Source organism: Hirundo rustica, chromosome 6 (genome assembly GCF_015227805.2).
Source record: "Hirundo rustica isolate bHirRus1 chromosome 6, bHirRus1.pri.v3, whole genome shotgun sequence".
NCBI lineage: Eukaryota > Metazoa > Chordata > Aves > Passeriformes > Hirundinidae > Hirundo > Hirundo rustica.
The window spans coordinates 25,592,452-25,605,184 of NC_053455.1; the positions used below are offsets into that span (position 1 = coordinate 25,592,452).

General features: G+C 39.6%; 1 protein-coding gene across 4 annotated transcripts in view; it reads right to left on the reverse strand.

Annotated features, from left to right (window-relative positions):
- PRORP (protein only RNase P catalytic subunit) overlaps positions 1–12,733 on the reverse strand; it is a 41,301-nt gene that overhangs the window by 17,285 nt on the left and 11,283 nt on the right. For all 4 annotated transcript variants that reach the window (XM_040068440.1, XM_058421177.1, XM_040068439.1 and 1 more), the window contains exon 5: positions 8,310–8,417. In XM_040068440.1, the coding sequence (XP_039924374.1) occupies positions 8,310–8,417 (108 nt within the window). The remainder of the gene's footprint in view (positions 1–8,309; positions 8,418–12,733) is intronic.

Genomic DNA, 12,733 nt, shown 5'->3' on the forward strand with positions numbered 1-12,733 from the left:
TCACAAATAAGTCCAAATGGACTTCAGGCTTTTGTTACATAGTACCTTTTTGCCTTCAGATAACACAACTTCAAATAAGTTTTCTTTCCTACTTTTACTAGAAATAGTATATTAAATGTAAGAGCCAAGCGTGAACCAAAATTGGTTGCTTTTCAAATATGTAAATATATCCAGGTATACATGAATGAACACAATCATTGTCCTGAGGATTACCCATGCAGCACTTCTCACATTCAAATCAAATATTTATTCTTACAGAGAACTGGCCTACAGTAACCCAGCCTTCACATTTTAAGGCCTGCTTCCCACATCTTCTCACTACTATGGAGACTTTCCACATGAGAATCACTTCTAAAGAAGCAGTTCAGTTCCCTGAAGATCAGGTTTCCAATCTGGAGGCCCAGGACACCTCTTACTGCCACAGTGATAACAATTCCATGATTATGTGAGTTGAGCTGCCCAAAGAAAACCCCCAACTTGTGGTTTCTTAGGGACAAGTGAAAACAGCAAGATAGAAACTCATCCAGTTCAGAAGACACAGTCATTTGACTTCATCACCTAGTCATGAATCATCAAGGCAGGTTCACTCTGCCCTGCTGAATTTCAAGCTTATATTCCTAATGATTAGAAGAATCTTACTATGAAAGACGTGATGCAAATTCACTCGTTTAAGAAAAAAAAGTATGCTTGGTGCTTGGGTGTTCCTGTACTTACACTAACTTTTGATTTGCTACTATCACTAAATACAAAGGTAAAAATCATAAACATCAGATGGAAACCAACAGAGATAATTAATTCAACCATATATGTTTAATTAATTTTATAGCCAGAAACAAAGGTTGCAAATAGTAATGGAAGGCAACACCAGGAAGAATCTGACTCAGAGAAAGCAACAGGCAGAACCTGTAAAATTGCCCGATCGTCAGATTTCTTTAGCCTGATCAATTTCTGCTGCTCTATTCTCACCAGGAAATGCAAAACTTGAGTGGAAACCTCTGAAAAGAAAAATAATTGCTTACAGCCAACAGATGAGGCATTTACTCAGGAAATCCTGTCAGCTTCCCCTCTCTCATTTCACCATGTTGGGAATTTTAAAGCTTTAAGAAAGTTTCCCCCGTATTCACAAGCAGCCAGTCTGACTTTGTGCTTCCCTTCTTAAGATGTCCTATCTACTCCTACTCTCCTGTCTCAGTATTGCAGAAGCAGTGAGGAGCACTGGAGCACACCATTACGGGAAGAGCCAGACTTGGCAGCTCAAGGTGTGCAGGCAACACGGGTGTTTCCTTGGTGGAAGCATCCAGGCCAAGCAATTGTAGGAGTACTTCTAGAACCTCTGACACACTGATGTCCAATACATCTTCACTTACTGTGTATAGCTATGCAAAGCTGAATATATTAAATGCCCTTTTATTTCTCTTTTAGCCACAATGAGGATCTGCCAGGTTTTAGAAGAGCTGCAGGGAGAGAATTTGCAGGCCAGGCCTTCCTTCTAGGTTTCACTGGCAACTGGGTCTATCTCCTTCAGCTCTCTTGGGAAGTTTAACAGCCTTGTTCTTCTGCATCTGGTGACCAAAATTCTTGAACTTGAGCTATGCAATTTTAGGATGGCCCCAATATTGAAGGAGACGGGAAGATTTCAGCAGATTGGTATTGATCTCTGAGATGCGTTTTCAGAGAAGAACTGAGTTCTTCTGCTGGGATATCCAAGGTACCCCCAGAAATTAACTGATGAGATATGGATGCAATGCTGAATATTTCAGTCATGAACCTCTAACACTAAAAATAGGTAAGTTTCAAGATCCCCTACTGCTTGAGCTTCTTTCTCTTCTAAGATCATGTGTTACACAGACGGTGGAGGTGATCTTCAATGAAAACACCAAAAATCTTCATCTTTACAGTTTGTGCAATATTTACAGAAAACCAAACACAGGTCTAAAGGATGAAACATGTTGCAAAGATAAAAATTGCTCCAATTTTGAGCAACAGGCCAAATGTTTTATCATGAAAATGCAAACTTGAACCACCATTATAACACAGGGAAAAAAAAAAAAAAAAAAGAAATGGAAAAGGCTGAGAGCAAATGAACAAACACATCTGACTGCTTTGTTCAGTGGTAAGACAAGAGGTGGTCAGAGGCAGAATTGATGAACTGTCACAGTATGACAAATAAGACCTCTGTTGGATGTATTGATTCTGAACAGAGAATGACTCATGGATCTACTTCATTCTTGCTTCATTTACAGACAGTAAAGTACTTGAACAAATCACAGATGCTGCCAGAAGAGTCAGAAAAGAAAAAAATTCTTTCCCATGGATGAGTTTTTTGGGGTCAAATTTATTAGTAACTGCTTGTTTTGTAGGACAGCTCATAGCATAGAACTAATGTTTTGCACAAAGTATCGCTGTCTCAACTGCACAGATGACCTTTTATGCATGTTGCAGGGTTAAGACTCACTTGAAGACTCGTAAAGATTACCACACGACAACCTGAGCATACTAGGATGCGTATTTGTCAACTATACATGCATGCACAGGAGCTATTTTTTTGTGCTTCTCATGGCCTCAAAAACTGTAACTGGAACTTGGCAGTGAAAGCTGTATTCACTACTTTTCTCAAACACTACAAGTGGCAATATGTTTTTTGTTCTCCTCGTTTCATCATAGAGGATTTATAGGCATTAAGCAGAGATTTCAAAGAAGCAAAATTATGTTTCAAAATTGATTTGAGTTACCAAGCCAAGAGAATAGTGGGTCACGATTTTCTTTTTTCTTATTTTTTAAAATTTTGCCTTCATTTGAAGAGTTGGAGTTTTTTTGTCTTGATAATTGTCTTTATATTTGGAAAATAAGCCTTGCAAACTGAATAAAGTACATATCAAAGCAATGGTCCTGAGCTGAGCTGAATTCAGAACATGTAATTCATCAAGGTTCTTTAATTCTGCAGCCAAAGTTGGGGTTTTTTTTCAAAAATTTAACAGGACCATTCACCATCTTCCTGCAGACTAATATCCTATGTCTTGTCTTTCTCCTTATCTTGATGAAACTTTTTTCTCACTATCAGCTTTCCTTTTAAGACTGCAACCTCTCTCTACCCACTCTTTATTGCTAATGTAGCCAGGAGTCCAGGAATAACTACTACAGAACCACTAGAATAACTAAAATTATAAAGTTCCTTTTAAACCTTGAATCCTCCTGCTAAATATAATTTTAGATCTTTAACATCTAAGAAAAAGAAAATGCAATCATACGTTTACGCACAACTATTATTACTGCAAAATTCACTTTGTCCCTTCCCCAATTCAGAGAGCAATCTCCACTCAACAAGCCTGCTGCTCTTTCCCTGGAAGAGACAAGAAACATGCAAAACATGAAGTGTCCCCTGCACCTGCCACAGAGCACGCCCAATTACAGCAGTCACAACGTGGCTTTTTGTGACAGCCTGTAAGAAGTGCAGGAGGGCAGGTCTGCCGGCTTTCCTGCTGCTACAGGCCGGAGACGTGGGTATGCTGGCTGCTGCCAGCAGATTGGGATGGGAAAGGAGTGGAACGTCAAGGATGTGGCTTCCTCAGCTATTATACAGGCCTACTGCAATTTATATGGGAATTACACAAACTCATGTAGTCCATTTATAGAAGTGCTGATTAAGTTTAGGAGGAACCACTTTGAATTATCTGCCAAGAGCAAAAACTATTCCTTTGTGCATAGTCAGCCTTGAGTAACTCAATCTGGAACCATCCTACCAATCGTTTAGATGTCTGACTTTAATACAGAGATTAGAGAGGGTGAAGTTAGCGCAGAGTTGACCCCAACTGCCAAACTGTTTGAAGAAGGGAATTGTGAGTTAGCTTTGATCCAATGCACATCTGAAATATATATTCAGTTACTTTAACACCAGATGGGTACAGCTACCAAAAAAAAAAAAAATGACTTGGCTGCATACTTCATTTACAACATACCAAACTCATTGAAAATTAAAAATAGCAAAATACTCTCCAAACTGTTCTTGCAGATCATGGTCTCTCAAGCTTCTCTCACCTCCCACCCTGGCCCTCCACAGTTCAGGGGCAGCTGAAGCAGAGTGAAGTGTCTTCACTCCTCTTCCACAACCCTAAGCGGTCTCTACAGCCTAGATATCCTGCTTGCATTGAGAGTCCCTCTCATTTCCAAGGAATACTTCTGCAGAAAATTGTCATAAACAGGAAAACATCAATTCAAGAACTATGGAACAGTTTGTTTGGTAGGAGAAATGAACAATTAGTGTGTGGAAATTCCCTCTCTTGACCCTTACAAGGTGAAAGGTGAGAGCACTACAGAGAGTACCAAATGTGATTGTGTTGGGTAAGGATTTATGTAACTAGATACATCTGGAGGAAAGGATTAACTACACGTCATGATACAGCCTGATCAGCTTTGCTTGGTTAAACTGCAAAGATATCTCTGTTTACAAACCACATGTTTGCAGTACAGCGACTGACTCAGTCAGGCAAAACACATCATGTACAGTCTTACACAGCAGAAGATGACAAGGCTGAATGATTTTAGACTTTAGGGAGGTTTGGGATTTTTTTTCTATTTTCTGAATTACATAGCCAAAATAATTTCTGTTCTATAATATCTTTTAATAAGGAGTCAACTTTAATGTCTAATTTAAAATGTTACAGTAAGGAAGCAAAGGGTTGAAAGGAGGTGCTGTCCAGTGTTGCAGTTTTACAGTCACTATGCGTGCAGTGCCTTCAAATCAAATGGTCTCACCATTCCCTAGCCCTCAAAAAATCTTTGTTCCCATCTTCATGCTGCCTCCCTTTTTTTTTTTTCCCAAGGAATTGAGTAATTGATGAAGCTGCATCATAATTACTACCAGGAAACAGACCCAGAATAAAACCCACCTGGAAAAAAGGACGATTGGAGATTACATTTACAAACCAAGAGTGTCATAAACCAGAGAAAATGCCACAGGATGTTCCAGTAAATCTGTCAAGTCAATAATACTCATGATGATTTGCTAAATGCTGGCTATGAGGACTGAAGTTGCCTGTGAAGTTGCATATCTAGCTTTCTACAATGTCATAACACTTTGGGAATTAAATGAGCAAAAATTTTTGCTTCAACTTCTGCTTGTTTTCTGTCTCCTCTAATTCCTCAACGTAGCTGTCTGTGCCTTGCAACACAACCCAGCCCCTCCCCAAGATGCCTAAGGCATGCTAAACGGAATTACAAATGTTAGGCTATTTGAAACACAGAGAAATATTTTATCAATGTTTTCTTATTTTAATCATATGACTAAGAGGTACCTAGAGTCTTGGTCTTCAGCAGAAGATGCAGTTCTGGAAGCTAAATCATGAAGTTAAACAGTACTTTTTGTTAAATTTAAATTAATACCAGAATGCATTTAAATTACCGTGGTTTTGTCACATAAATCTTAGGCTGTCTCCTGTGTTTAACAACACCCTTTATTTTGCCATTCTCTCTAAATCACACAAGGGACAGGTTCCAAAGAAACTAATAATTTGCAAATAGTAACATTTAAGAGTGTGTTAGGAACACAGCAACAATCCCATTTTCTCTTTCAAACACACGGCATACTAACTACATACTCTAACAGAAAAGTTTATAAAACAATATCCTGACTGGGTCTAACAGCTGCAGTAATGAACCCTTGAAAAGAACACAGACTGATTCATACATGGAGACTCAAAAGAATTCAGCTTTTTGACACGTAATTTAGCTTTTGAGTGGCTGGACAGCTTTAACATAGGTCCTCAGAAATGCTGCTTATTTACTACCTCCCAAGTCAGGAAGTCAAGCACACCTCTCTTCTTCAAAATGGAACTGTCATGCTACCCTAGTCAGCCAGCTCGACCTCAGTAGCCTTCACTCTTGGCTTTTTCCATCCTTTGCACTCTGCCTCCCACTTGTCTCACATTATTTCTCCTCTGCATCTTCTCAGCTCAGCACTGTGTTTCCCCATGTCGACTAAAGAACACAATACGCAGGCTGTAAATGCCCCATACGTGCCACTCCCTATTTTCCATGTGGCTGTCACAGGTGTGATGTGAGGATAGAAGCCTCCAGAAGGGGATGTTTTTTGGCAGCATCAGCCCTCAAAGGACAGACTACAGCATGCAGGGAGGTCAGCATTCACACATGGGGGACTATTGGCAGCAACACCCGTAACCAGAAAAACAACACATGAACAGATTACTGTGGCCTTCCCTTCCTTCAACTGAAAAAAGTTTGGAGACAGAAGAAAGGATTGCTCTGCATTGTGGATTTCTTTCTGTTTTTAGCATTCTTGAAAAAAAGAGTCAGAAAACAAGAATACATGCTTCTTGTTAGAAGTATCCAAAATAAGAACAAAGACACAGTCCTTTTTTGACATGCTACAACACAGAAGTTCAAAGTAATGAAGAAATAAAACAGGATCTGCTAGCATCCAGCATGATCTTGCATTTAAACTCTGTTTCCACCTGGAAGAAACTATAAACTCAATAGTTAATACTGTAATTTTGTATAATGACATCTAGCATTAAAAAAAATTAAAAGTATCTCAGTTAATTGAGAGGATGAATGCAGGGAAAAGTCTTTGGTAGTCCATGTGTCAAGAAGATTATTTCTTTTGGGAAGTGAAGGAGCTGTTTTGTTGTTTAGAGTGCAAATACACATTTCCCATGCCAAAACAGGGACTGTTCAGCCAGTGAGTATCTACAGGTCTACAGCAGAAATAATGGGTATCTCATCTCAACAGCAACATAACTCATAGGACTCATAACTTTTGCTAAGAGAACCTTCTTCTGGAGATAAGCTGGAGTGAGCCCAAGTTACTGTTCTGTTGTATATGAAGGAAAGGCAGGTCTTACCAAAATCCTCCTAATCAGTAAACGGCTGGGATTCAAGAGAAATTTGAACTGTACCTATATGGAACAACCTAAATGAAAGTTGATGCCTCCACAGAGTCCTTCTGGAGCTCTTTGGCATCATGAATCCCGAAGTCCCTCCATTACAGCCCAAGCTAAGGAGAAACTCAAAGCCAATTTATGCTATTCAGCACGCTAATACCTCCTAGTAAGATTTCTGATCAGAGATCAGGAGTAATTATCTGTCAAAACCAGGCTGGCTCTCTGCACAATTGCCTCCAGTTTCCACAAACCATTCAGAATCCTGTTTAGAGTTCCTACAGTGGGGAAGACATGCACTGAGGAAGGACACTCATTTCTCTTCCTCATCTTTGGCAGCTCAGATCTGTCTTTCTAGATGTCAAAACACTGCCACTATGTTCTACCTGGAATTCTCTCAGGTAATCAAAACTTCCTCCCTGATCCCACCCAAACAACTTCTGAACTTTTTTTTTTACTTTTGTAGTAAGTACCCTCTTTGTGAGACAGTACCTCCTGAAACTCTACTGCCACTCTGAAACATCTTTCAGCGAGTTTATCTAACTTCCCTAGCTCACTTTTATCTACATATATGAGAATATACACTACTTCCTAACAATAGCTTTAAAGTAATTTTTAGAACAAAAATGTCTTTCTCGTAATTACTAAAAGTTATTTTCTTCTTTGATTATCAAACTCATTTATAAGTTCATTTTCATTTTGAGAGTGTAAAAATTTATATTCTGGCTTTGGAATATGTGTAAGCAGCAACTCTTAATTTAAAGTAGATTTGATAAACAAAAATACCCAAATAACCTTTAGCCAATTCTTAGTGAAATGCTGCATGGGAGTATCAAGAATTCTCAAACATAGGTATTGACAAAGGAGCAGGATTTTTTTTCTACAAATGAAGTGGAAAGAACTGAAGCCAGTTTGAGCTGCCCTTGTCAAACAGGACTTGAATCTTAAAGCAATAGGAAGGGAAATAATGTTTAAATGTGTACAGGATGTGGTTTGAACTAAGTAAGGGGTTACTTTAATGGCAACTTTTACCAGCATAACTATATTAGACTAAATTTTTTACACAGCAGATTTACCCTGTTCCCCCAAATCCTTATTAAAATTATGAAAACTTATACAATCAGTATAAGTTTTGAGTGTTTGAGTAATGATGTTACTATTGATGCCTTAGCTGTAACTATGAACACTGGCTACCTGAGGAAATGTATGACATTTTACAGCAATACAGTCAAATATGTAAGAACCATCTTCCCACTAATAATTTTTAATTTGTGAAACTGAGATAACTTTCCACTTCACTGTAATGTGCTACAAAGTATTTGCTCATTTTCTCTAGAGGATAACTAATAATGAGGCACTCACTGTTTTACAATCAGTATACACAAAACACTTAATGAATATTTAACCAGCACTTACATTTTCACACTGCTTCTTTCTGGATTTTACGTGGGAAACATTGAGTCCATCAATAACAATATCAAACGGAAGTCGATTTTCCACAAATGTTTGAAAGGCCTCAAATTCCTGAAATAAATAAATAAATAAACACAGGGGAATAATACATTGAGTTTAATAGAAAGAAATTCCATTCAACTTTTATTAAAAAAGGAAACAAAGCCAAATGTCTCACTTCTCCTTTACTGGCTACACTTCATATCATTACTTGCCTGTTTCCTAAAACAACCACACCAAAAAAACCCACTCCATCTTTTAAACCATAAGTCTTACACTGGATATGTCCAATAAAACCATTACAATCACAAATTACATTACAACTGAAAGCCTAAACTTCACAGTTATCCAGATTTTCAAAATTACAATCTGAACTGTATACTTCTATAAAGACACATGCTATAGTCATTGTGATACAGCAGCGGCTGAACAAAACAAGTACACGATCTAGGAGGACATCTTCACTACTACTAGCTCTTAACAGATCCAAATGATCATACTTAGGTTCTCTAGAAGAATTATGAAATCTCTGAATGCCAGTCAGTATTTAAATAAACATCCATTTAGAAAGATAGTACTCCATTTGTGAGAAACACGTGGTTTTAAGGCTAATACCATGAACTTTCTTACTAGGTCAGAAATGTAATGCACTGATTGAGCAAAACATCCAGTTTTTCCCTCATAAGGAAACCTTTGAGGTTTAGGTTTGAGAGTCCATAAGAGAAGAACAGACTACAAGGCTAAATCTTCAGGAATTTCTACCTTTATTTTTGAGGAAAGATTTAGTAGGCTTTTTTGCAGACACTTGCATAAGATTTCTACTTTTTGTTTCTGACTGGTTTCAGTAAGAACAAGAACTCTGCATTATCCTGCTGGGCAGTGACCTAGTTGCATAAATTACCTTTCTAGTAACAAGTAAGATTTATTTATCACTGACAGAGCTTTCACAGTCCAGGCTATAAATTAACTTTCACAGGAACTCAAAACAATTAATATTTCATGCCTTCTGCAAAGGATTCAAGAAGTATTCTTCTATCTTGCCTTCTTCCATGTAGCAATATGGCAACATACATCTAAATAAAAACCACTGCCTCAGCACCCAAAAACATATATAGTATAGACAATTCTTCCTTGGAGAAATAAATGAAAGAAAGAATTAATTTTTCCAGAAAATACAATGCTGTCAGGAAGTAACAAATGATCGCTTCAAATTTCGTCGGAATGCTTGTGAAAAATTATACTAGGAAAAGGGTTACTTGTACTAAGAGTACAAACCAAGCAAGTTAAGATGGTTCACTCAGGTGTTAAAATTTCAGGAAAAATTTCCAGTTGAACAGAGGTATACCAGTCAAAAGCACAGTGGTAAAATACAGACAATACAGGGCTCAGCCTAGCACCCTAGGAATCAATCACCTTCTATGTGATCTTTCCTTTCTCCACTGCTTAATAAATGTTCCTATTGAGAAAGTATAAAAAGCTGGACAAGGAGATTATAATTTAAAATAAAAATAAATTGTTGATACCTGTGAAGTATTTTCCCCATCCCCCTGCCCTAATATCAATGTATTTTCCATAGATGAATGAAAATTCTCTTTGCCATCTGATAGGGACACCAAGACAGAAGGAGGTCAGTAGGAAAGGCAGCAGCAGGGATAGCAGGTGGAAACGAGTGCAAAACCAAACAATATGGATTCCTGACTTCAGGGCTTACACCATTCATGGACGTCCCTCACCACAGTTCAGAATCTGGCGAGCCATCACTGCAATACTGGATGGCTGTCGGAAATATGGGGGAGACGAAAGGGAGCCCAAATGAAGGTAAGATAGAAAAGCTCTGAGACAAAGATGAGTGAAAACAGAGAAGACAAAAAATGGAAGCAGGTGAAACGTGGTAAACACTCCAATACAGCTTTATTTTCTCAATGCTAACAAATGGCAATATTATTTGAAGTTACAGTCACAGTCAAGACTTTTTAAAGAAGCAAACTGTAAAAGTAATCATGACTTTATGGGCTCAGTTCAATACAAAACAAGCACTTTGCAGAGAATTTTTCAAGTGGTATTTTATTTCAATCAACAGTGGTTATAAGGCAGCTCCTGAAAAGGTGGGTTTTTTCCCTGATGGGCAGAGTAGATTGTTTTGTTCAGGCAATACGACAGCATGAGTTGGGGAAGCAGCAGAGGGGCTCAGTAGTTCTGCACTCTCCCCTGCCCACTCTTTGCTTGGATCCCTCTCCTCTCCCAGAAGGGCAGATGGTGCGGGGCTGCCAGAAGGGTCCTGCTGACAGGCACCAGGATAGGCTCAGCACTCCTCAGAAAGCCATCTCCTGGCTCTCTGGGATTTACTCCTGGAGCTGGGGATATGCTGCAGCTTTTTCAGTTGTCATTCCTTTGGCCACTGCACGTTTCTGCACCATCTCCTCCTGCCCATGTCTCCTAACAAGCTCAACAGATGCCTGACAGACAGCATTCCCTGCCAACCTCCCAGATCAGCTCAATTGTTTTGCATCTCTATGAGTAAACTGCAAAACAGGGAGAGAAAGTTTGCTGGTGGCAAGGAGACTTATTCAGGCAGGGAAATGAGGAGTTAATAGCAAAGTGCAGGAGACAAATGGCCAACTTTAATTCATGTCACCAAATACAGAAGACTCCAACAAAAAGCCTCAGACAGACTAAAAATCCCAAGGGTCGGCTCATTTTCTCCTCACCACCCGTATTTCCCCAGCAACACATGAGAGTGTGTTCTTTCCTTTTCCAGAAAAAAAAATAAATTAAGAATGACAGAGAAGGTCTCCTCCCCTGAGAGACAGTTTTTGAGTTGCTATATTTCTCACCCTCTCTGGACACAGGGAAGGAAAAGGGCAAAGCCTAGAGATAAGCAGCAGGCTACCCCATCCAGACACAATAAAAACACCCCAAATCCTTCCCTGTAGGAGTCACTGGCTGAGCTGGAGTCAATGTTCCCCACAGCAGCCCTCACAGTGCTGTGTGATGACCTGGTAGCTAGAAAGGTGTCAATAACACACCAGCGTTCTGGCTAGCGCTGAGCAGTGCTCCCACAACATTAAGGCTGTGTCTCCGACATTCCCCCTCCTCAGCAGGCTGGTGGTGGGCAAAATCTTGGGAGGGGGCATAACAAAGACAACCTGACCAAAGGGATATCCCATCCATGTGACACCTCCTCAGAACAACATCCAAGAGAAAGAATGGGGCGAGGGGAGGGGGCTTATTATTATGACCTTTGTTTTCTGGAGTAACTGCTATGCATACTGATGCTCTACTTCTCAGGGAATGGCTGGACATCACCTGCCAATGGGAAGTAGAGAATATTTTATTTTTCTTTGCTTCTGCATGCAGCCTTTGCTTTTGCTTTAATAAACTGTCTCTAACCTGATTCACAAGTGTTTTTCCATCTCATTTTATAGCCCTACTGGCCTTGTCCTGTTGAGGAGTGATAGAACAGCTTAGTGGGTATCTGGTGTCCAACCAAGGCCAATCCACTACAAAGAGAGAAACTAGACAGTTCAAAGAATGCTGATCTTTTAAGGATTGGGATTTCTCTGGATTTTATGCCAATCTTGCTTCAGCCACAGTAGTAAACAGATGATTCATCCAGAGCTCCCTAAAGATATCTCCCCCATTAGCTAACTGTTAGAAGAAATTAAAGGCTTTCTTTCTAAGCAGTAAATGAAGTAGAGCACAGCTGCAGTTGGGTACAACTAATGAAGAGAACCCAGACATGATGGCCATCAATGCAGTACAAGGATGACATGGTTACAGAACCATAGAATATGCTGAGTTGGAAGGGACCCACAAGGATCACTGAGTCCAACTCTTAGCCCTGCACAGGACCATTCCACAGGACCATTCTCCAAGAGTCAGGTTGGTTTAGAGAAAAGCTTACCCTTCCAAAGGCTTATTCACAAAGGCTTACCCCTCCAAATGGATGCAACATGTGATCTACACACACCCCCCACAGGCGGCATATGCCACAGGTGCATTTACATTAAAACATCCTGCTCAACAAGACAAGGGGCAGTTCTGATGAATTCCTTCAATTAGCCAACAAGTACCAAAACACATCTCTCTCTCTCCACCCCTCCCCGCCACTCCCTCCTGGTAAAAGCACCAAAACAAATACAGCAAACCTTGCACTGATTTCTAACTTGTTCTGACCAGATTTCATCTCACAAAGTTTTTATGGAAAAGTCCATTTTCCTTATGGACTCGAAAACATGACTCACACTGAAGGAACTAAACTAAAAACACATTTTGTACTGTTTATTGACATGACTCTCCTTAAGGCTCAGGTTCTGCAGAGAAGTACTGCAATACAGCAGGGCTGTTACCTCACAGCAGGACTTCCCCCCACATGCACAGCACAGCGC